The sequence below is a fragment of the Leucopleurus acutus genome, assembly GCF_964270905.1.
Source record: "Leucopleurus acutus genome assembly, chromosome: X".
Lineage (NCBI taxonomy): Eukaryota > Metazoa > Chordata > Mammalia > Artiodactyla > Delphinidae > Leucopleurus > Leucopleurus acutus.
The window spans coordinates 103,587,048-103,612,393 of record NC_139148.1 but is presented as its reverse complement, the minus strand read 5'-3'; the positions used below and the strand labels follow the sequence as shown (position 1 = coordinate 103,612,393).

Here is a 25,346-nt window from a genome sequence, read left to right as displayed (position 1 = left end):
TAGTACAGGTTCCCAGAAGTGGAAATACTGGGTCACAGAGTGTAAACATTTTTAAAGGCTCTGTGGAGCAGTTTGAACTGGGAGCAAATCTATTGCTTCCCAGAAACTACTGAACACAGAAATCCTCTCCAGTCAAACCTGCAAAAAGCAGTTGGAGATACACGCCCCTGCCCGCGACAATGCCACATCTAATTAGGTGTTTAATGAATGTTTTTTGATGGGGATAAAGGAAAAGGATGTACTGAGCTCTGTAATTAATTAGAGGAAAGAAACAAGGCAGTTACAGCTTCACTGAATCCTATTCGACGATCCCCACCAACCACCATCTCTGGCAGGTAAACCCGGGCATCCAAACGGTGAAACCCATCAAATGATCTCCCAACCCATTCCTGTGGGTTTGAGGCCACTCAACATCATCTCCTGCCCTTTTTTCCTCATTGTAAAGCAGTACATATGGTGAATTTTTCTGTATGGATTTTTTTCCTTCAATAAATAGTTTACAGTATAAAATATGTTAATTTTGTTTATCACTGATCTCGCAATAACCTTAACATTTTGTGATTATTAACCTGTCACATTTATTCTAAAATTCAAAAAAGCATAATCTAGCCTTTTTGAATATCAAGATTTCCCTAGTGTATTATTTCTGCATGCATTATTGTTCTCTGTTTTATGCCTTCAAATTAGGAAAATGTGAAATTCTGTGGAGAAAAAAACACTGATTTTAAAAAGAAACTACCTTCTTTCTGTAGGAAGAAACAGGTTGTTTGTTCTTCAGAACTTTCCTATCAAGAACTTACTAGAAGTATGTATGCCTGTATCATTTTTTATGCTTTTGGTAATGTTTCCAAACCACGTACTTTGAAATCACAATCATTTCTTTATATTCATTTTCATATAATTCTCTTGATATTCTTCATCACACATTAGTGATCAGAAGTGAGATGTAATTTCCATTTCCTGCCCATAAGAGCTAAGTAGGTATTGTAATACAAGTTGAAGGGGGTTTTATTTTGCAAGGATGAACTACTGTTGGGTTTGACTGATTGAAGATGAACTTTGATGTGGCATATTGGAACGCTACTAAATGCAACTTACAATGCCTAACAAAAAATATATTATTTTATTATTGAGAAAATTTACTTTTTAAAAGGAGTATTTAACTCTCAAAACAAACAAAAGGAAAAGTATACATGAAGAACAAAACCAGGAAAGATGCACTCCAATCCGTAAATTGTTGTTATCTCTGGGGAGTAGAATTGTGGGGAGAGGGTAATTTGCTGCATCATGCATCTCTGCAGTTTGGAGAATATTTACAGTGTCATGTTTTATTTCACTAAGCAGAAAAAAGCAATGGATAAAAATTGCCATATATTTAACAAGTATTTAAGTCCCTACTATGTACCAGGCATAACTAAGTGATCACTATAGAAAGTTTGAAAGCTGCATAAAAAAGAAGACTTTGGGTATGTGCAACAGAGAGAAAGCAACTGAGCAGTTGACAGTTTCTAAGGTACTTGTGGACTGCCCTCCACCTCTGGCTCCTAGATCTGTGGTTCCCACTGGATGCCTAGCGCCCAGCTGAACTCCAAGCTGGCTTCTTGACTGGCCCTTCCGGTCGCTGACTGTAACCAGGTGTGTCTTAAGTGCTAAAACATCTCTTTTGCAAGGTAAAGCCTAGAGGGTGCGAGGCCCCAGGTACTTTCACATGCTGATGGTGGGAATGTACTTTGCTACAAATATTTTGGAGGACAATTTGGCAATATCTATTAAAAACCTTAAATATATTCGGATGATAAAAATCAGAATAGTGGTTACGTCTAGGAGGGTTATTGGCTGGGAAGGGGCTCAAGGGAGCCATCTGGGATGTTGGGAAGGTTCAACATCTTGATCTGGGTGATGGTTACAGGAATATAGTTATGTAGAAGCTCATCGATATGTACACGTAAGGCCTGTGCACTTTACTTATGTTGATTAAAATGTTTTAATTGGGAAATATATTTGAAACGTTTGAACCAACAAGTCCACGGTAACGTCATATCCTATGGAAATAAGGATGCAAATATTTAGTTCATTGTGTTATTTATAATGGTGAAAAATTAGAAACCTCTAAAATATCCCATACCAGGGAATGATAAATAAATGATGTTCCATCTGTTCAAAATCATGTTATCAAAAATTTTGTATTGGTATTGGAAAACACTTATTTATGATATAGTGTTTGGTAACTGAAGCAGGTCACAGAATAGGAAGAAAACAATAACAAGTAAAGACAAGTACCAGCTTTATTCCCTGATGCTGTGGCGATTTTCCTGGTATTCAAAAAAAATGCCCAGCTGACGATGGGAACTAGTCAAGCTTCGTGGGCAAAATAACACCACCAACCATGATTCTCCTCTGATTCAGCTGTTTGTGGTGCAGGCACTGGGTGCTAGGCATTGACCTAAGGTAACCTGGTGGGCACAACTCCAGTCTCAATTAGGGATGTTTGGACTCTTTCAGGTTCTCCATTATTCTGAAGCTCCTTTCTATACTTGATCAACTCAAGTCTGCAGCTGAGAGGTAGGTGGTGGTAACCACCGTGGAGAGGGAATGGTTAGGATGTAAATAGGTATGTGTGTGTACACGTGTCTGTGCATTTGTGAATACTTGTGCAGCCACTATTTCAAATATGCATGAATGCATGTATGTTTGTGTACACATGTAGACATGATCCCTCTAGTTTGCATCCCCATATTTGGAATCAGGAAGGTACTATGGTATTTTAAGCAGTCAAACTGATCATCAAAATAAGGGCGTGATGAAGTGCTATGACTATTCCCAGGGCGAACGTATTAGAGGCAGAGCGCCATCTGGCATTTTTCTAGTGGTCTGAAGGCTTCTGGGGAGCGCGCTCATCATTGGTTTGAAGAAGACGGAGAGAAGCAGGCTGCAGCCCCATTGGCAAACGTTTCCTCATGCTATAAAACAGTTTGCAACCTAGGGCAACACTGTATGCTTGATTAAGCTTGCAATGAAAAGGATTTATTTTAAGCCATTTTAATAATTTCTTTTTTATCAGAAGCTAACCAAGCAGTTTTATAGTAGCCTTCATTAGCATGAAAGACCCGTTTCTTCATCTAGGTGGCTTGACTATTGGTAAATTTTACTATGAGCTAATTTATGTATAAAACCCACAAGTGTTCTGACATGAAGGAAATCAGAATAGAGCCCATGAAAATTCGCCTCTTGCGTTTTAATTGTCCATCTCATTCAGAGTTAAAATAAACTTTCTTTTGGAGGAAGGGGGGTCTCTGTGCCAGGCTCAGTTGAAATGTGCTGTGTTTTTTTATCCCCAAGTTCCCCTTCTAGTTCCTCCCCTTATCCCAGATCCTCTGACCAAACAAGCACAGCATCTCTGGGGAGAAGACTGCTACTACTCTCTGAGCTGCCGCAGCTGCTGCTATTGCCACTGCTACTGGTCTCAAAGTCATTTTTAACTTGACTGAGAGCCTGCTGTGTTCCAAGTCCCATACGGTACCCCGAGAGACAGTAAGAAGGAAATATAGAGTATGCAGTTCTTTGAAATAGCTAGCTCCTCTAGTATTTTTTAAAATAGTGTTTCATTTTCACGCCAGATTCAGGAATATGGATGTTGCAAAAAGCAAGGCTCACCTCCATTAAGGGCACCTCCCCAGTTTACGGCTTTGATTATAAAGGTCAGATTACATACGCTTTCTGTGTCAATTATCTCGTAACGTGCTTCTCTCTAAAGTGAAAAGTCCTCATTCTACGCATCGAAACCAGCATAGTAACAAGTTTCTATTTGGCTTCTTTAGGGATCTCTAGCTGTCTCGTTGCTATTGGGGGGCCCAAATCCCCGAAGAAGGTGTGACGGTGTCTTTTCCAGCCTGTATAAAAACCTCTTCAAGGCTACTTTCACAGAAACAAAATCAGTTAATTATGAAGTACTCCTGAGAAATCAGTGCTGGTTGCAGGAGTTCTTCACATTAAATATATGAGATATTTAGACTGGGGGAAGGAAGAGACTAGTAAACAGAACTGGAGACACACATGGCAAGAGTGTACATATGGGGTTTCTCTCTGCCTTTGTGGAGTTTATGGAGACTCTGATACATAAGCCAAACATGCTTAAGACACACACCCCTACAATAGTGGGCATCTTGTCTCTATCTAGGGCATGTATCACAGATTTCTAAACTGCATCTATAGTGTACAGCTGCTAATAATACCTGACATGGCCTTCAGCGTGGCCCCTGGGGTGCCCTGAGTTCTTTACAAAGGGCTTCCTTTTCAACCTTCAGGAAGCTTCTTTTCTTCCTTTGGAAGATGGGAAAGGGCAAGGGCCCTCGGTTCCATTTCCTGGATAAGGAAATGAAGCTTCGCAGTAGATTAGCAAGCCAGAGCTGGAAAGAACCAAGTACTCTCCTTCATCCCATCGACTCTCAGGAGTGTTTTATACTTGATTTGGGGATGTTTTGAGGGTGCACATGGAGAGAGGGTTGCAGCAGTCATCAGGGGGAGGTGGTTGGAAGGAGACCTGGCAAGCAGAACCTGGGACCTCTCACTGGGGCAGAATGAGTGCCTTCAAACAGGTGAATTCCCTGCGATGCCAGGCCCACAGGGTTGAGTTTCCAGAAGGAGCTGGAGCCCACTGCTCTCCCCTTCCTCACCTTCCTCCTCCCTTGGCCACCAGCCAGATATCTTGGGGCACTCCAAGGAGGCCTCATCCTGTTCAGCCCTTTTGGGGACATCAGAACCACCCTCTAGGCCAACAACGTAGTGATTCCAGCCCAATAGCCTAATGGGGTCTGGGAGGATGGGTTGGGGAAGGACTTGGTTGTTCTCCAAGATCAGGAACATTCCTACCACATCCCCAGTTTCCCTTAGCAATGCACAGTGGGTCTGTCAGCCATGACTTTCTCACTCTTTCCAAGGCTACTTGTGTTTTCATCCTATTTCACCTCTTGGGGCTAATGACTTCCTCAGGTTTTCAATATACTAGATAGAGTAGCGTTTCTCTACTAGCTGCCGTAGCAGGAAGAGCGCTGAGCTGGGAGTCCAACAGATCTAGGTTCAAATCCCACCTCTGTCACGTACTAGCTGAGTGAGTACAGGAAATTTTCATCCCTTCTCTGAGACTCAGTTTCTTCAACTGTAAAATGGGGTTATCGATACCTCTTCTTCCTGCCTTGCATGGCTGCTGTGACGAGAAAATGAGATCCTTAACATAAAAGCACCTTGAACAAAAGCACAAACTCGGGCGCTGATGCAGAGTCATATTTGCTTTAGCTGAATCTCCTTCTAGCTCTTAGGGGGCTATTGGTTCTAGAATTCTCAGATCTGGTGAATAAGGCTGTGTTCCCTTGCTCCATCTCTGCATAATTTTATACACTCTAGTCACATCCCTTCCCAGCCTTCATCTTTCTAGACTAAAGAGTCTGCATTTGTTTAATCTATCTTCATATGGCAGCCCCCTCCACCCTCCCCCATCCTCTTGATTATAGAGTGGCCCTTCTCTGGATTATCTCCAGCTCCGTTATGTCATTCTGGAAGCACTAAGACCAAACCTGCACAGATGTGTGTGTGTCTGTGTCTGTGTGTGTGTTCTCAGCTCTGAACCTCTTACTCTGCCCCCTCCCCAATTATAAATCCTAGAACAGGGTGCTTGCCCAAGACCCTCTCTCCAAACTACAGAGAAGACCGGTCGGCCCCAGGTTGTAGCCTCCCCCTCTTTCTCTACGCAGTCCTGGCCCCAAGGGGCTAAAACGGCTCCCTGTCTGGCTTGGGAGGCTGGGAGGTGGATAACTAGGATGGGGGGGCCGAGGGGGAGGGAGGAGGGGGGTCTTGCGCAAGCGCACGTCGCTGCTCGGACCGCCAATGCCGCTGCCTCCCGGAGCAGAGGGAGGCAGGAGAGGAGGGAGGGAGAAGAGGGGAAGGGAGGGGGAGGCGGCACTTGGGCTGCAGCTCGCAACCAGAGGCAGTCTCTCTCAGCTCTCGGGAGGGACGGGGAGCGCAGCCGCGGAGTAGGATGCTCTGCGGGGCGCCCTGAGCCTGGGGCGCGTGAAGCAGCTTCGGGGGCCGGGGCCACAGGGCAGCTTTCACCATGCATCAGTCCCTGACTCAGCAGCGGTCCAGCGACATGTCCCTGCCGGATTCCATGGGTAAGTCTAGCCGCCCTGCCTAGGGGCGGCGGCGGCAAGGGGTGAGTGCGCTGTCCCCTGGACTGCGAGCGCCCCGGCCGCCCCGAGAGCCAGGGAGCGGGAAGCGGGGCGAGGGAGGGGGGTCCGTGCGCCCCAGCGTCGGGGTCCCGGACCCGAGCCCCAGGGGAGCGGCCCGGCGGGGGCGGGGACGACGCGCGGAGATGCGAGCGCCCAGCTTGCGTCGGAGTATCCCTGCCCCGGAGTGCGGGTGTGTGCGTGTCTGTGTGCGTGTGCCGACAGTCTTGCAGCCGGTGGTAAATCCCAGCTGTCTGGGGATCAAAACACTTCCCTGCAACCTGCGCCTTCGCTTTCCATTAGACGCTCCCTCTTTGCAAAGTCCCCGTCACTTCTAAGAGCTCACGACTAACGAGAATTAGAAGAAGCAGGGTCTTCGCCCCCTCCCAACTCTGTCGAAGCTGCCCTGAAATTCAGAGCTGCGGTGGGGGAGGCCTGACTTGCACCTCGCTGATGGGGGGGTTTGCGCAACCCTGGGGGATGGGCGGCGGGGGGTGGGGAGAAGAAAAGGGGGGCTGGCAGGAGGGGAATTCCTGAGGAATCACTCAAGACCACCCAGCCCTGCCGTCTGCAGCGGCAGGATCAACATTCCTTGAATTCGATTCCTATTTTGCTCCAAATGCCCGGAATTGTGCGTGAGTGTGAAAAAAGAGGGGGGACGACGAGTGAGAGCGCGAGAAAGAAAGCGAGCGCGAGCCCGCGCGTCTTCTGAAGTCGCGCTTTTCCTCTCAGGGTGGAAGGGAGAGGGAGGGGGGGGAACCCACTAGCCTGATTTGGTTCAACACCTTTCCTCATGAAAAGTGGGGGACAGCTGCCTCCAGGCACCAACCTGGCTGCCCCTAGAAGCTGCTTTTTGGTAGTTACAAACAAACAAAAACCCCAGTCCCACTCAGCGGTTAGGCACCTTCCCAAGTACTATGATTTCACTGGGCGGAGAAATTAATTTGGAGCCCAGGAGAGCGGGAGGGGATTGTCAAACCATGATCCCACCTAACCTTAAAATTCGCCTCGGATACACTTTAACCAAATCGAACTCTCTCTTTCCAACATACTTTACATTTTGCAAAATCCCTCCGTCCCGAATTCTTGCCATACAGTCGGCTCAGGTCTTCTCCGAAGAATTTGCGGGAACATCGAGGGGAGGGGGCGGGGAGGGGGCTGAAACCCCTACGTGAGCTCCCTACTGCCTGCAAAAGACCTCGTCTCAACAGAATTCGTTCACCGGAGGGGCCCCAGAAAGTGTTATCTCCTGGATGGTGGAAAGATCCGTATTTCCAGTGGTTTTGCATATTCAGTATAAGAATTTGCTCTTTTTTTATTTTTAAGGGCGTAGTTATTTGCAACGTGGTACAAATGAGGCCAAGGACTCGGGTCCGAATCCAGAACCCAGCAGTACCAGCCCCCCCAGCTCTCTCTCCCCAACACACGCGCACGCACACACACACACACGCACACACGCGCACAAGCACACGCACACAGAATGCACTCCTCACCTTGGCCAGCTGTGGCGCCAACGCAGCCCTGGCTCCCCGACGCCAGGCCAGTGCGCGAGGGAGGGCTGGGTGGAAGAATGCGAGGTTTCGGCCGCGCGCATCCCCGCAGTGGGCCACAACCGCCTGCAAACCCGGCCGCCCGCGCCCGCCCGTCTACCCGTGCGGAAGTGGGCAGGTTAGGGACCCCGGGCGTAGAGCGTTGCTCCTTGGCACCCTGCTCTGTGGGTTGGGGAACGAGATGAAGAGAGCTCTTTCTTGGGCTCCCAGGGGCCCTCAGCCAATCATGCGTTTCCCGAAAGATCTGCGCAACAAGAAGATGAGTGGGTTTCGCCCAGCCCAGACTCGACACTGAGGGGAAAGAATCAGAGATCCCGTATGGACGCGCGAGCCCTCTCCACGCAGCCCGCTTCGTAAACTGCGCAGACCGAGGGCACTAGCAAATTCCCCAGTAGAGTGGTAACCCTGGGTTTCCAGAGTTTGGACAGGGGAGTCTCCCCGGAGTTCCCTGGCGCTGGTCCCGCACAGCCCGGGCCTGAAACAGCGTCTAGGCTACTTAGGAGCTACGCCCACTTAACTCAGCCCTGGCAACGCCTCCTTCCCTTGCATGGGGGGGAAGGGAAGTGGAGGTGGGTGGGTTTAGTATTTCAGCCTCCAAGGGCAGCATTTCTGAGGGGATTCCCTCTACTGGCAGGACACAACCGCAGCCAAAACAATAAAATATAAAACACACGGACACACACTGCACCAAGGTGCCTGCACTCTACTCTTGCTGGCTGGCTGGGGCGGAGCAGGCGCGTGGCTGGTAATTTGACTCCGGCACCCCTTCATCCCCTCCCAGCTACCCCCATCTCCCTTTTGGCAACACCGCCCCCAGGCGCTAAGGCACCTCTACTACAGCGGGGCTCTCCTTCCCTTGCAAATAACGTATTTGTGATTCACCGGTGGCCTTGGATGTCTCCGGTCAAAGAATTGCCCAAAGGGGGGATTTCAGCACCTTTAAGGAAATGTTTGGGAGACTGGCAGAGCCTTGAGGCTCTTGTGTGGGCAGCCACCTGTTTCCACCGATGCTCAAGGCTGGGACTTCTGGGAGCCTCCCTGTATGGCAAAGCTGACTCAGGTAAGCAAATCCGAATCGGTTCAAAGATCAGCCCGAAGAATTAGCCAGTCAGCAACAACATAGTGCACAGGACAGGATACTGGGCCTCCATCCTTGCTGCACTCTGACGGAGATTACACACCCTATAATCAAGGGGTGGAATCAAGAACAGGTACTAGGTGAAAAAACAAGTGAGCAGAGACAATCATCCTACCTTCTGGCAACCCACACCTTGGTTCCCGTCAGATACGTAATCCTGGAACTGGTGGACATCATATGGGTGGTGGACCAGACCCACAATTACAACTGTACTTGTAGCAGTTATAATTAATATACTTACTGAGTGACGTATCTAGGAACTCAGGGACATGAAATAATGAGTGATTAGAGTGAGCTTGATCAAGAAAAACTTCTCGGAGGAGGTGAATTTTGAGAAGGTTTCAGAAGAAGGGAGGGACTCAGATTCAAAGACCGCAGTGCAGGTGGGGCTCTGACCAGGGAGGGGACTCGGAGGAGGGAGAAACTGGCTGTACTGGAAGGGTGGAGACAGCAAATAATTGGGCCCTTCTAGAGCAGAGCATCCTGGTCGTCACGAATCTGGGGTGGAGGAGGGGCACTGCAGAGAGGGAGGGCTGCAGTAGTTCTGCAGGGAGGCTGCTGGGGGCAGAGGGGGGCAGGCAGTGCCAGTAATGGGATTCAGACTCTCCCACTGCTGTTGGTTGCAGGGCTGGTTGTTTTTGTCTAAACAGAGAGATACTGGGGGCCAAGTAGACAGGCTAGTGAGAGCCACTGGGGTTGCGACACTAGTTGGCCAGAAAGCTTTTAGATCTGGGGAGCCCTTGGGTGTACCCTATTTTAAAAAACCAATTCTATGAGCGTAGCCCATATTTATTCTCACAGTTCCCCCCTACAGTCTTTTTGATTAGAAAGGAAGCTATTCTGAGATGTTGACTTTTGTTTATTCAACAAGTATTGACTGCTCACTAGGTATCAGACACTGTGATGGGCACTGTTTTCACATACCTGCTGCTTTATTGAAGTACCTTATGGTGTCTGAGGGTTTTTTTATATGTTGATTTACTAAACAAAATCGGAATAAGATGTTCCTGTGTTTACGGGAACATCTAAGGCAGGCCCCAAATTGTACCCTAATAAGAACAGAACTCTACTTCTCCCTTCTTAAATAGAACAACAGCCAGAAAAATGTCCTAAGTAGACACAAAAAGCTGCTTTTTGGGAGCCTGGGCCACACCTTTAGAGGACAGGTGCGTCTTGCTCTAAGTAGATGTGACTTTTCAGTCAAATTGACACTAAAGATAAATGGAAGGGATGATTCTTCACTTTTCAAAGAGTTTCACCCTGGGGTTCCTTAAAATGGTCAACTCCCCAAGTGCAGCGAGAAGTAATTTCATTTTACACAATTTTAGTCCTTATAGTGTAAAATAAGGGGTGCCTTGGGGGAGGATGTGAGGGGACAGAGAATAGATATTCAACCTAGTGATGGGAGAGTTTTCTTAGGAATTTTATCCCAAACTAATCCTGTCTGGAGGCAAGGCCCCTGTGGAGCTGCAGGATCTCTGCCTGGGTTTCTCAACTGACTGGATTTTCAATTCAGGTTCCAAAGCAGGAAAAAAAAATAGATTTTTCAAATGACACCATGTGGTTTGCTGAGTCACTTTTCTGACCTGGCTCCTGTTCTTTTAAGAGTTAGAGTGATATTTGCAAAGGAGACCCAAGAGCTGTGAATAAGATCAAAAGCCAGTTGGCCGGGAAGGAGCAGGCGAGTGATACTCCGAATTTAGAAAGACTGTATACACACACACACCCACATCTAGTCTCTAAGGTGACATGTTTCCCCTGTGAGGTGTTGAGACACTTTTGTGTGCCACAAAGATACCCTTGTTTCCAGATGTTCCCTCACTCTCTTTGGCCAGTTTGGGGTCGGGGAGGGCTAAGATGGTGTAGAAATGCAGACAGGGGTGGGGGGCGATGTTGGTAAGTTTATGTTATTTAGAGCCCCTCTGTGGAGCCAACTGGCAGATTCACTGAGAACTGGCTATCATCAAATGGACTTAGGGATCCTGGTTTGGAGGCTCATTTAAGGTCCCTCGAAATCTAGAGGAGGGGTAACTAACCTTCAGATAAACAGAAGAAATAAATCCCCGCTCTTCTCCACCCCCCCCCCCCCCGCACCCTTCACAGTCTGTGTCTCCCCGCTCTGCTCCTCTGTTTACCAGCAGTCAGCTCTCCATCTGCATCCCAAATAGCTCTCTCACACAAAGGGCCCTGATGTCACAGGTGTCTCCAGCGGTCCCGTTGTTTTTCCCCCTGGAGGCTGGACTCAGGCCCCCCAGGAGAGGAGCCTCGTTTCCCAACTCACTTTACCTCTCCTCCCAGGGTGCAATATGGCGCTTTAGTCTGTGGGTGCCTCCAAACGCTCAAGCCACTTCTACATTTCGATGTAAAATGGTCTTGGAATAGTACCGTATTAGAAATGACCCTGATGAGTCACGGCCCTCACTTTCGAGGCTGACGTCAGGGGAGAGACCGCCAGCCCCTCCCACCTCCCTTGGAGCCTTGGGCAGGGACCGCACTGGGGGAGACGAGACGGATGGTGGGGCTCACCCAGGGTGGCACTTCTGACGCTCTTCTTCCCTCGAGGAGGGGGCATCTGCTGGGGGCTGCAGAGCCAGCCACAGTGCCTCCCTCTCAGCACCATCAGGCCTCCTGGGTCTCCCTGGTTTTCTCGCCTCCCTCCCCCTTCCTTCATCCCCTCTCCCCTCCCTCCCAGTGGTGCAGTCTGGGCGGCTTCAAAGGCAGCTGCTTCCTGAGGCTGCAGCGAGGCCTCCCAGAATGGCGGGGTCCTGCGATCAGTCCCAAGTGGCCTCTTTAGGCCCGTAAATGACAGCCAAGCCACCTGAGTGGGCAACCCTGTCATAAGGCTCCCCACTAGAGAACTGGACTCTCACAGCAAGTCCCCCAGTTGCTTATTTTTATGAGAACTCCTAGGTGTAACTCATCCCTGGTATTTCCTGTTGAGAACCCCCTCCAGAAAAAACGCACGCAGAGTGTTGAGCAGTGCTTCATTCCTTAGAAAAAAAAATTAAATTCAAAAGCGAGTCTAGATACCATTTTTCTATCTGACTTAATAAGCCTGTTTTCGAAAAAAAATATTGGTCTGCACTATCATGTCCGATAAGCACTGAGTAGAAGAACGGGTTTCTCATCATTTGTATTTATGTCACCCTCACATAAGCCTAAACGGTGTAAGTTATAATCCTCCCCATTTACCTCCCCCGATACATATCTTTGTGGACTAATGGCCTCCAAACACTTACTTTATTACACACATTTGTTATGTGGCAAATCTTGCCAACAAACCATTTTTAAAGTTTATACATGAGGTGGCAAATGTCAGAAATAAATGAAAAAAAAATCCCAGTACCTGGCTTGGTTCTGATATTTACACTGAAAATGAAATTTCATATCTCCATCTTATGAAAAACCCCTCCTTAGTTGCATATTGGCCTTAAAATATTTTCATTTAATATCTCCACAGTACACTTTCCATCTATCATGTACCTTATAATTTGGCTTAAAAAAGAAACACTTCACTCAGTGGGTATGATACATCTTTTATCGAATGCGTTTACTTTTGTTTTTATGTAACTGGTACAATTTCTTCTGTTGTTTATTTTCAAACTGGAAACATATATATATATTACTGTAAACGTAACACCTGATGACTGCAGAAAACTAAAGCTCCATCTCTTCCCCATAATCCCACTCCCCAGAGATAACCCCAGTTACCAGTTGAAGTAGGAAAGGAAAACCTTCCTAGTGATTTGTTTCTGGAAGTCCATCCCTTCTCCAGCCGAAATGAGCAATTTCAGTTTCTCTGTGTGCTTTCAGGAGCCTTTAATCGGAGGAAACGAAACTCCATCTATGTCACCGTGACTTTGCTTATCGTGTCCGTATTAATTCTCACGGTGGGCCTCGCCGCAACCACCAGGACCCAGAATGTGACTGTTGGAGGTTACTACCCGGGAGTTATTGTGAGTATCAAAGGCATAGGTAGGTCTCAGTAGCTTGCTGGCGACAGACATTTGGTTCTACTCTGATGGTTTTCAATTCTGTTTGAGTTTCTGTGTTTGCTCAGATTTCCTCTGGGCTGGTTTAGGAGAGCACTGAACTAAGACTCAGAAGAATCCCAGCGCCATCCCTAACTAGCAGTGTGATCCTGAGCAGGTCATCTCACTCTTTAGGACTTCGGTTTTCTGGTCTAGGACATGTTACTAATGAGCAGTGTTAACCTTAGGCTGAGGTCCTTTCCTCTCTGGGCATCTGCTTTCCTAGATATATAATAGGGGTCACCTGACCTTACCTGAAATCTGAGGACCCTTGCAGCTTGACAGTCTGTGACGCACAGCACTGATCTCCAAAGTCATCCTGCCCTCCTCTCAGGAAAAGTATGTGGGATGCTTACTCCTCAAATATGTGTAATTATTCATTTACAAATTATATGCATATTCATAACACATACAAAAATGGAAGTTCAAAAATTAGATGAAAATGAAATACACTTTAATTTTTAATATCTTCATACTAACACTAGCTAAAATTTCAAGGAATGGTATGCCCTTCGCATGAAATCTCATTAAAGATAGTGGCTGTAAGTCGTTATTTCAAATAGTTTACTAGATAATTTTGAATATTTTGTGCTTTCTTCTCAGATATGAACAGATTGTCATGAGCATCACTGTTTTTTTCATGTGATCTCACAGTGTGGCTGACAGAGAGCTCACCCTGAGAGTTCCAAGGGTCAGCTCTGTCATTTTCTCGCTGTGTTACATTATTAGGGTCATCTTCAACTCATGGTTTATCAACAGGAGTCTTTCCAAACTCCTTGTCCATTTTCTTGGGACTAGTTTAGTGAAGACTAGATAAGACTATCCGGGCACACGTGGTGGCTGCCCCACCACCAACCCTTTGCTGCTTGGAACCTGCCCTCCTCCAGAACGATAGCTCTCGCCTTGTCACCTGACATTCACACCGAGGGAGGGCGCCAGTGACAGTCTGTTCACTGAATATTTGTAACGCGTAATTTCTTTCTTATTATTTTAGATAAACAAAAAATAGGAAACAAGAGTTCAAATCGTTTCTTTCCATACTTCAGTGGATTGTTTTACCGATCCCCGGGCTGCATGCAATCCACTCTGGAAAGCACTGAACTCTTTGCATACAAAACCTCATTTTATATCAAATCATCATGTTGTATATGAAATGAAATGAAATATATACCATTTTATTTGCCAATTATACCTCAATATAATTGAGGAAAAAAGAAAAGAAAAAGAAAACCAAACCAAAACCTCATTTGGGTCTACACACACTGCTATTGAACCCTAAAACCTAACTCTAGAGGTTGGATCGTATTTTGAATATCAACTAAATGACTTCCCAATTGTAACTGCTAGAGAGCGGGAAGGAAGGTTAGGGTGGGTTTTTGTTGTTGTTGTTTACATTTTAGGTTATCAGGGAGGGCAGACGGCTTTGTTGCTGTTGTTTTGTTTCTTTTCTTTTTTACTCTTTTTTTGGAGTGGGGGGTGTTGGAAAGAGAAGCAAAGAAAGGGGAAGGGATTAAAGATGGATGCCTTTGACAAACCAGCGCCGGGAGTGACCAAGCCTGACGCCTGTTGCCTAGGTCACCGATTCCGCAGTCAGCCTTCTCAATAGCCCTAGCGGAGCCGGGGCCTGACACTGGGGCCCAGCTGCTGAAGGCCGCCCGCCCTTCCCGGGAAGTTCCTTCGCAGCTCTTGAGCCGAGCCGAGGGCAGGTGTCCCACAGACACCGTCTGGTGCCCTCTGCTAAGCATGTGATGTGAGAACTCACCCGGTCCACTTCCTGTGGTGAGGCAAGAAAACCAGTCATCAGCAGAATTGGGTTTTATTTTTAAACACAAGAGGGGCGGGGGACAGAGGAAGGGGGGGCTAAGATTGCATTTTGGTGGCTTGGGAAAGCAATTTATAGGGTCTGCGTGACTTCGTGGGCTTCAGGTAGCTGCATTTAGTAAAAGGTTTCCGACTGATGAGCAAATGCTCAAGCCAAGATTCAGACTCTCCCTGGGTGAGAGGAAGGTATTTTCCATGTCATTTAAGAGTAGCAACTACTATTCATGAACGGTGCTTCTGAACCTTCTCTGTAGAATATCTGACTGTGGGTGGCTGGGTTGGAATACATTAACAAAGGAAGGAGGGCGCGTGATTGTTGTTATTGGAGTACCTGACGTTCAGCTAGCACTGGAAGTTGAAGCAGTGGGGGCGTGTGTCTGTGCGTGTGCGTCTGGCTAAGAGCTAATATGGAAATGTTAATAGGAGAGCCAGCCCTAGCAGTGTGCCCTATGGTTTAATCTTAATTTTTTTTGCTTTTATAGTTCCTGTAGATTGTTTCTTTAAAATGGGTTTTAGTTATAGGAAGTGAAGGGGGGAAGACTACAGATTGAAGAGCAGAAAAATCCATTTGAGTTGATAGGTCAGATCATGTTATAACAAATACAATAAACAACTCATACCTCTGAAACAACAAATGCCTGAGAATCCAGATTTATCCGGGACTGGGGTGCTTTCACTAATTGAATAGTTTGGTTATTAGAGAGGTATTATATAAACTCTAAGCCAGTGGTTTCCCCACCTTGGTGTGTATTTTAATAAACACCCCAGGGGAGTCTAATTCAGGTGGCTCGGCAACCACCTGGAGAACTAAAACACAATAAATAGAATGGATAAAGAAGATGTGGCACATATATACAATGGAATATTACTCAGCCATAAAAAGAAATGAAATTGAGTTATTTGTAATGAGGTGGATAGACCTAGAGTCTGTCATACTGAGTGAAGTAAGTCAGAAAGAGAAAGACAAATACCGTATGCAAACACATCTGTATGGAATCTTAAAAAAAAATGTTTCTGAAGAACCTAGGGGCAGGAGAGGAATAAAGACACAGACGTTGAGAATGGACTTGAGGACATGGGGAAGGGGAAGGGTAAGCTGGGACTAAGTGAGAGAGTGGCATGGACATATATACACTACCAAACGTAAAATAGATAGCTAGCGGGAAGCAGCAGCATAGCACAGGGAGATCAGCTCGGTGCTTTGTGACCACCTAGAGGGGTGGGATAGGGAGGGTGGGAGGGAGGGAGATGCAAGAGGGAAGAGAGATGGGAACATATGTATATGTATAACTGATTCACTTTGTTATAAAGCAGAAACTAGCACACCATTGTAAAGCAATTATACTCCAATAAAGATGTAAAAGAAAATACCCACAATAAACAAAGTATGCTTGCAATAAAACCAGAATGAGCAAAATGTGTCATTTTCAGATTCCACACTATCAAATTGGTCAGTTTGAATATAAAGATCATTGTATAGATTTGTGGGAAAATGTCAGGTTATTTGGAACTCTGCTGTTTTAGGACTCTGGTTAAATGTGCACATGAGAATTTAAAATTTTAAAACAAACAAATTAGGGAGCAGTTACTAGATTTAAAGATGACTTAAAGACTACTTACCATACAATTCATTTAAATATTGAGATCTCAGGCATTGAAAAATATAATCGTGTTTGCATAACTCTAAGTCATGCAAAACTTTTCTGAGCCATCTTTATTTTGCCAAACGAGATGCCCTTGTACAGTGAGGTGCATTATGATAGGGTGTTAGCTACTCTACCTGAGCTAGAATGTGGTATCATCATCCTAAGACATGTATGCAACAGGCATCTTTACAGATGTGCTCATCTGTACAGGCTAAAATGTAAAATTAAAAAAAAATTAAAACCAATACAGAAAGACAAACTGGCTTAGGATTTTTACTGTCCTCGAATGTTCAAGATATAGTCCGTTCCAGAAGCGTTCCAGTGAGCTTTCTACTCTGGAGGCCTAAAGAAAACCAAGAGCCTCGGTTGTATGAAGATGGAAAATGCAGGGGAGAGAGCCAGCTCCTTCTCTATAGCTCTCTAACCTTACATCCAGGAGAACAAGGCCTCTACATGTGTTTCCCATGCAACCCGCAAGATGGAGTTGGCCACCTGATCAGTGCTGAAAGCCTTTCACTCTAGAACCTTCTCCACCAGCTGTTATACTGCTAGGGCCCACACCAGCCTGGGTTTTCTTTTAGGAAAGAAACCAGGAGCTTCTGTCCCCTCTCCCAGGCGGGGGAAGGGGGGGGTGTCCAGTTAATTGAAAATTATATCAGAGTTGCCATGGGGTAGTAGGAGGCAGAGACAACAGGGATCATTCAAAACAGTCAATAGGCCAGAAACCTTCTCTAGGCCAGCGTGGCTTCAGCTTCACATGTGAAGACTCTTGATAAATCCAAGAAAGTTTTGACTAACTTGAATGTTCAGGAAATAGAAAGAGGTCTGGATAGTGGGATTTTGTGGTTTATTGTGAATTAGGCAGAAATTTTTTCTACCTCTTGTTGAAAATGTTTCTAAAATATAAGATCATTCTAAGATAAAGTTCCTAGCTTAGTAAGTACATTTCAGAGATGACACTTGAGCCTTGATTTACTAGATAAGACTAACCTTCATTGGCTTCCTGTTGCCTCCTTAGCATTGTCATTCAAAGCTCTCTGAAGATGCCCTTGGCCTGGTCTCCCATACCTTTCTTTTACCAAAATTGTCAATTCACAGTCCCCTGAACATGACTTGGGCTGAAACGTCCTCCCTGTGCTCTCTCTCTCTGTTTATCCAAATGCTCTGTCCTATTCCAACTTAAAGACACAGCTGGGACATTTCTCAGCTACTGGGATCCACAGTGGTGTCTACCATCTTTGAACTCCCTACCGTAGATTCCTTCCACTCATAGTTCTTGGGAAATAGTCACATTCTGCTTTGTGGGATGTTGGGCTATATTCTCATTTAGCTTTGTTTATACAGGTCCACAATCCCTTATCTGAACCCTTGGGTGAGATGTGTTTGCAAATTTAGACTGTTTTGTTTTGTTTTTAATTTCAGAAAGATAATAGACTGCATATATCATATATTATCTAACATCCCAGTGGGGTCTTGAGATATACCCCATAATCAAGCACCTTCATCTTTCTACAATAAACTGTGAATTTTTACACTAAGTAGATAAACATTATAAAATAACGTCACGTCAGTTCAAGGTCAGGTTTTGCCACCAAGTTAGTTACCAAAAACCCTTTTGGTTTTAAGAGCTTTGTTGATTTCAGTATTACAGAAAGGGATTGTGGACCCATTATCTAATTACAGCTCCTCCAGGCTGAGTCTTGTTGGTCTGGTATCATACCCCACCCCGCTTCCTGGCCTCCAGATCACAGGTGTAGCACAGTACCTGCCACAGAGTAGATGTCCAATTAATACTTGTTGAATGATTAATCCATTTGCACCTCAGTCCCAGTGGATGGGAATAGGCATAGATTATAGGGTGCAGCCTAAAAAGAGCTCTTGAAACTGAGTTCTAATGATTTGCCTTTTTTTCTTCTACAAGTGGAGGGCAGCCAAAACAAAGCAAACTGGTTATTTGTTCAGGTAATGGGGAGTCAAGATGGAGTTCCAAAGGTCTGAACATTCCGTGATTCCGGGCAGTTCTCGAGCAAGGACCACAGAGCTTACCTTTCGGAGGCCTCAGGAGAGCAAACAGTTGATTAGAAGCAGCTGCCCATTTTCAGGAAATTCTGTTGATTCTTCCTTCTTTACTTTCACCCCCTCAGCTCTTCCTCAAATAGGACTTCTCACTCCATCCTTACAGGGAACTTCTTCCCTGGGGGGCAGAGGTGAAGGTCACTATTCTGCTAACACTGGCCACAAATACAGCAAAGTGTGGCTGGAAGAACACCAGCTGTTAGGGTGTTCTTGAGGGCTCGTCCTGGCCCTGCCTTGAACTTGCTGTAAGAGGGGATGAGCCCATACAATTCTCTAGGCCTCCATTTTGCTATCTATCAAATGGGAATGATATGAGCTCCAAAGAACTCCCTAACATGACTGTGACCAAGGCAAGCGCTTCTTTAAATTCAAATGCTCTTCAAATGTAAGGTAGTTTTAGTGATACTGGTGAGTTAGTTCATAAACCTGTCATCCAGATGAATGAATTCTTCCAGCCAGGACTCAATTGATATTAGTTCCCCACCTGGTGAACTCTACCTGTCTTTGACCCCATTTATCCCCTCTGTGAGATCTGAGAACGACCATGTATATGTATTTAGCAGCCTACCTTATGCAGGTCACGCTACATACATACCTTATCTCATTTAATCCTCACAGCAGTCCTGTGTGGTCATGACCATTATGATTCCCATTTAATAGATGAGGAAACCGAAGCACAGAGTGGCTAAAGAACTAGCCCAAGGTCACACAGTTTATAAGTAGCAGAGCCAAGGATATAATACAAAATGAATTATTCTCTGCTCCTTCAGCACTTTGTTTCTACCTCGCCTGTGGTCCTTAAGCCACAGTCTGCCTCTCCCTCACTAGACTATGAACTCCTGCAGGGTAGGGGCCATGTCATCTTATTTATCTCCCAAAAGTACTCAGTGAGTGTTAGAAAATGGAATGAGTTGGAGTGGAATAGAAATAGAATGGAAGGAAAGGGGAGGGAACTGGATGAATTAACTGGTTGGCCTGGGATTTCCAGTCCCAGAGCACCTTGTCTTTCCGGCCAATTCCATGAGGCTTCAGGCCACCTCTTCCGGTCACTGCCATCGGAGAGTTATTTGAGAGTGTCAGGAAGAGCGAGTGTCTTTGCTTCCCGTCTTAAGGCAAAGACTGCTGTTGAGGCTCAGAACATTCAGTGAATATCTGTGGAAACTGATGAACCGCTCAGTGAAAGGACTTATTTTCCATGTAAGAAACTGCCCTCTGACTTTCTTTCAGTCTCCACAAATGGCCCAGAGTGTCATAAGCACAGGCTATTCATGGAATTCTTCCTGAAAAATAAAAGCTGTGCAACATATTGGGAGGGGAGATAAGACAGAATACGAAACTCTTATGAAATAGAGCAGATAATGATAGGATTTGCCAGCTCAAATCAGGTTAGAGCTGCCCCAAAGTTAGGTGTCTTTAAAAATAGTAATAATAATCACTAGAACAATAACTCGTATTTACTGAGAACTTACTGTGTGCCAGGCCCTGTGCAAAGTTCTTTGACTGTATTGTCCTGGTTAATCCTTATAAAAATCCTATAAGACAGCTACTACTATGGTCCCCATTTTCCAGATAAGGAAACTGAGGTTTAGAGAGGTCAGTCAGTTTGTTCAAGTCGCACAGCCACAAGTGGAAGAGCTGGGGTTAGAAGCCAGGCTAGTCTGATGACCAGGTTTTAATCACTATACCTCATCACAACACATTTTAATTACATTTCAAATAAGACCAGGCGGGAGACAGGTATAGTTTAACCGTTGAGTGAGGATGTTCTCAGTAGAGTCTTGGACGGCATGGGTTACACCTTTATTCTCTTCAGCTTCTATTTCTCAAGAGGGGTTGCTGGCTGAGTGGCCCTGCAGAATGAGTCCTTGGAAATTTGTATTCATTCCTTCCATTCATTCTCTTCTTTCATGCTTAGGTTTCTGAGGCAAGCACCCAGTCCCCCTACACTGCCCCACCAGGCTCCTGCCCAGCCCTTGGGTCCATTAGATTTCCAAGACTTGGTGTAAGGCTTGGGGGCCTCAGACTGAAAGAGTTGTCCCTGTGAGCCAAGGTAAGGCGGCAGATGGAAGGCCAGATCCTTAGTGAGGCTCAAGAGAAATGTAACTACATTGCTGGACTTGTGTTAAGATTTATTGGTCCATTCCCACCACTTTTTACTTCTTCCACTTTCACCCCTGACAGCAGCCATCGGTTAGTGATCATTTTCAGCTGAGAATGGCAGACTCAATCCACTAATGGCAGAACTGAGAGCAAAGTGGAATCTGCTACCCCGAGCCATCATCCCAGCCGCTTAGGCAGGGAAATTGTTTTTCAGGGTTTTACACCGCCATTTCTATTCACCCTTTAATGAATGCTTTCTGTCCATAAATGAAGCAGAGATGGAAGAAGAGGTGAACAAGTGCTAACATAAATGGCAGTGGGTCAACCACAAATACAGGCTTTCAAAAAATAGTTCTTTTTTTTTTTTAAGTCTAGGTTAAGGTGCTTGCTGATTTCTAAAGTACTTCCTGCGTTTGATTAGCGTGTCTGATGCATCAAAAATCGCTATTTCAAACCTTTATTTTGTAATTCGTGCATCAGGATAGAAGGTCTCTTTTCAAAGAAAAGATAAAGATCAGAATATAATGCGTGCTTTTCACCATTATCCGTCTCTTACTGACTCACCAGTCACATGCTAGGTAATGGATATTGAAATTGAAATAAGCAGCCTCTGAAAAGCTATGGTTGACTTTTACTTTTAGCTTCTGGGCACACGAGTTTCTTTTTAGGTGTGATTCATATCTACAAGGAAAAATTGGCAAATGGTGGGAGAAATACTTTTCTTACTCATACTGTATTTGTGTAACAGCTGCACGGGTTTAGCATCTGTACCCCGGGTATTTTCTGTTATCCTGAATTGTATCCCAGGGGTGGAACGACCGTGCGGTCAGGCTAACCATCTTCCCACGTGCTATCTGTGCCATGTTGCTTTGCAGCTCGGCTTTGGATCATTCCTTGGAATCATCGGATCAAACCTCGTGGAGAACAAACGGCAGATGGTAAGTTTTCATCGTTATAGAATCAAATTCTTCACCTGAAAAAGCTCAGCATTTCTGTGGATAAGTGACACATTTCTTAAGGTTGCCCAAATTGGGCCACAAAAGAAACAGCTACTTTACTTTTCTCCTAAGCCTCCGGGGAACTTGTTTTAAAGTGACCCTGTGGTATGGGACTTGTTCTCACCCTGCCTGATGTTCCCTCAGTGGCCCAGCTAGTCTCCTTAAGTCACAGGGATGGAATAATCTGGATCTTGCCTTTTGCTTTTCTCCTCCTTCGCAAAGGAGTGCGCCAGCCTATCCAGTCAGGCCAGTTGTCCTCGCATCGGATGCCTTTGCTTCCTTGATTCCTGCTGCTGCAGCCCTGGCTCACTGGCAACCCTCACACCTTCCTCTCTGATGCATAATCTTGGAGAGGAGTTTTCACAGAGGGTTCCTGCCTTTTAGGAGATTCCAATCTAGGGGACTTTAATTAACAGAACAAATATATTTAGGGTGCAAGAAGACGAAATGAAATTACGAAGCCAACCTCAAGTATTCCCATTACCCATACATAGTTCAAAGCTAAGTATGTGTAACGTTGAGAGGAAGGGTACGCATATAACAGGAGGTAAAACTCACAAAGTTCTATGTCCGAATGGGGGCCCGCAAGGGCAGACTGTTGTATTTTCTTGCTTCAGCCTGAGAAGGCTTCCTAGAGGGCAAGAGAAGACGGTACAGACCGAATTGCAAGCATATTGCAGTTTTATGGGCTTGTAAATCAAGATGCCTGGTGAGTTGTCAGATGGTGGACTGATTAGGCTTCCCCGTACAAGTCACTGTGACATCTAGACTGATGCTAGGGTCTATTTAACAGCAAGTTTAATCAGATAACGTAATAGCTCCAGGGACAGGGAACTCTAACCGTGTGTTCTCCCCCCAGCAATGTAGGGAATCACCCTCAGAGGGGTTCTAATAGTTCTCTTCTTCCATTTCACCTGGGCTCTCCGCTGCCAGTTGTGTTTGCACTTTGGGTTTAAATTATTCAAAATGACAGGGGAGTTCTAATTGTAGAGCTGATCATAGCATAGCTGATAATGCCAATTTCATGACATCTTTCATCCATTATTTACCAACTCTCTGTAGTGCTGTGAAGCGAGATTTATGGGGCGACGTTTCTGAACAACTCCCAAAGGAGATCAGTATTACCTTCTAGCCTGTGAGATGGGAGGACCTTAGGGTGGCCTTGACTGTGATTTCCTCCTTCTCCCTGGGGAGCAGCTTAATGCCATGCTATTTCTCTACTTTACCCCCCAAACACCTCAAAGAGGGTGTTTTGAGGGTCAACACGGGCAGATGGTGGGCTTAGGCAGTACCTATCCCTGCCCCTGGTTATGCCTTGAAACACCTACCCCCACGTTGGGTTGTGGTATCGCCCTTGTAATGGAAGACAAATTACTAGGAAAATTTCTGTTACCTAACATGATCAGAGAATAGGGCCGTCTGCTTCCAGCAAACATTTCTCTTACTTGAATTTTTTTGTATGTACCACACAGAGTTGATCAATTTCAGAGACTTCAACCCTTGTAAAATGCCTTTGACACCTAAGCCATAATAAGTTGAGTGTTCTCTTTCTTCAGTGATGCAGGGCCATGTAGGGTTGCGCAGGGCCTCAGAATCATCCCTTCTTCATCACTGCCCACCATGAGGGGTTGGGAAGAAGACTAGACTAGGAGTTGCTGGGCACAGGCTCTTCCATAGACTGGATAGTGACCTTGGACACACCACTTCCCCTCTCTGAGCCTCCAATTCCACAATAAATAAAATAGGGGGTGGGACTTCATGATGTCAAAGGTCCAACATTTTTCTGAGTCTGAGAATGGAAGAGCCATGCAGTCTAGTTCCTCAGCCTTCTCTTCCTTGGGCACTCATAGACTCCTGGAGTGAATTTCTTAGCTTGCCCTGAAAGTGTAAGAAGTGCTTCAATGGCCCCTTCTCTGCGTCACCCTCCCCCGCTCCCACTCGTGCTGCGTGACTGAAAAGGGCATTCACTCTTCACACGGGCTGGCAGGCCAGAGTTCTGCTTTGGCTGGCGGTGTCTTGGGGATCGCCTTGTCTCCAGAAGCAGCGAGAGTGGAAGGCTAACACTTTTGCTTTGTCCCCCACCCCTACTCCCACAGCTGGTGGCTTCCATCGTCTTTATCAGCTTTGGTGTGATTGCAGCCTTTTGTTGTGCCATAGTCGACGGGGTCTTCGCTGCCAGACACATTGTGAGTATTTTTAGTCCTGGGTTAAAGTAAATGGGCAATACGACAAGGCTTCATCGAGTGTGTGTGTGCTGGGTGTGTGCTAAGGGCTGTGAGGGGTACAGGAGAGGGAGGTGACATCACCGGCCTCAAGGAGGTGACGTCAAAATGAGGACATCCCTGGACACACACGGGCATCTAGAGAAATTGGTCTAAGCTGGGCATATAAACTCTAAGTGCCCAAGTGGTTTACCTTGGATCAGAGCAGGCTTCCCCATGGTGGAGGGGTTGGAGCTAAGCCTTTGTTGACACGTGGGTGACATTTGGAAAAGTCAGAGACAAGGGGCAAGGACTGGCTTGGAATTGGTGTTGGGAGTGAGCAGGTAGGGAGAGAGCCGCAGGAAGCCACATGACTTCCTGAGAGCCTTGGAGGTGGCAATAGCTGACCTCCCCCACCTCCAACAGTGACAAGAGCAGCCCATGAGGACAGACACCTTTTCTAGGATACCTGAACTTCGCTGTCTTCATGGTTGGAGAGGAGTGATGTGATTGGGATCGGAGGAAGCCCCAGAGCTGGGAGTCTCCAAAACGAGCCCAGTTCTGGAGTAGAGGCGCCAAATGCTTCCTGTTCTGGAGAAGCTGTGCCTCGAGTAAGGCTACTTTACTCCTGAAACCCAAACCTGTGCTCCTTCTTGGAGAAGCCTGGGATTCGGGTCCTTCCCACAGGGCTCCCTGCAGGAGCCCTCACCCCTCGGTCGGCGCTTTCCATCTCTTACGATTCCAGATATCTGGCCTAGGGCCGCCTTCTCCGTTGGGCTCAGCAGACAACAGTGCCTGTGACCCACGGACTTTCAGGGTCCCAGAAAAATATGATCATTTCTTTTCAAATCAGAAGAAAAATGATGAACTTTTAGGCCAAAAAAAATGTTTTCACACATAATAGAAATTTGTCTTTATACCAATGCAGTCATAAGATATAATCAAAATAAATGAAATATCATTTTCAACAATTTTTAATGGAGGAAGCTGTCCACAAAAGGCAGAAGTCCCAGGGAGGTCATAGTATAGCCCTGATCTGGCCCACAAACCCAAATCGAGAGCAAACCAAGCAGCTTCCTGAGCTCCCACAAAAACCTCAGATACTCATTTTTTTCCCCCAAGTGAACCAACATTGAAAATGAAAACATCCTATGAACTAGTTGGAATTATATGTTTTCTAAAACAATTGAATTAGAGAAAAATTGTATTATCAGAATATTGTGTGGATCCATCATATTTTATTCCATTTCAATCGTTGGCTAATAGTGCAGGTCATCCTGGGGGAGTGTCCTGGGTATGGATGGATCTGGGAAAGGATGATTTGCAACATTATTATTTCAATCCCAACTTGCTCTTGGACTCTCCTCCTAGACATAAGAGTCAGTCCCTCATTTGCCAAGATTAGTGGAATTCCTATGGTCAGTGCTGGCATGTCAGGAGATAATTACTGGGCAAGGGGCAAAGTATGGGATGGAAGAGAGAAGCTTTTAGCCCAGTTTTCTTTTGGGGTCAGGAATATGTCAGCCCCTATATCAGACTCATCCCTTTTGAGTTTAGCTGAGAGAGC

General features: G+C 46.0%; 1 protein-coding gene across 4 annotated transcripts in view; it reads left to right on the top strand.

The window, feature by feature from the left end:
* Positions 1 to 6,106: 6,106 nt before the first annotated feature.
* The window catches only part of TMEM255A (transmembrane protein 255A), a gene marked incomplete at both ends in the record, with an annotated part of 44,935 nt that continues 25,695 nt past the window's right edge, over positions 6,107 to 25,346 (top strand). For all 4 annotated transcript variants that reach the window (XM_082864095.1, XM_082864097.1, XM_082864096.1 and 1 more), the window contains 4 exons: positions 6,107 to 6,164; positions 12,720 to 12,862; positions 21,456 to 21,518; positions 23,675 to 23,764. In XM_082864095.1, coding sequence (XP_082720221.1) covers positions 6,107 to 6,164; positions 12,720 to 12,862; positions 21,456 to 21,518; positions 23,675 to 23,764 — 354 coding nt within the window. The remainder of the gene's footprint in view (positions 6,165 to 12,719; positions 12,863 to 21,455; positions 21,519 to 23,674; positions 23,765 to 25,346) is intronic.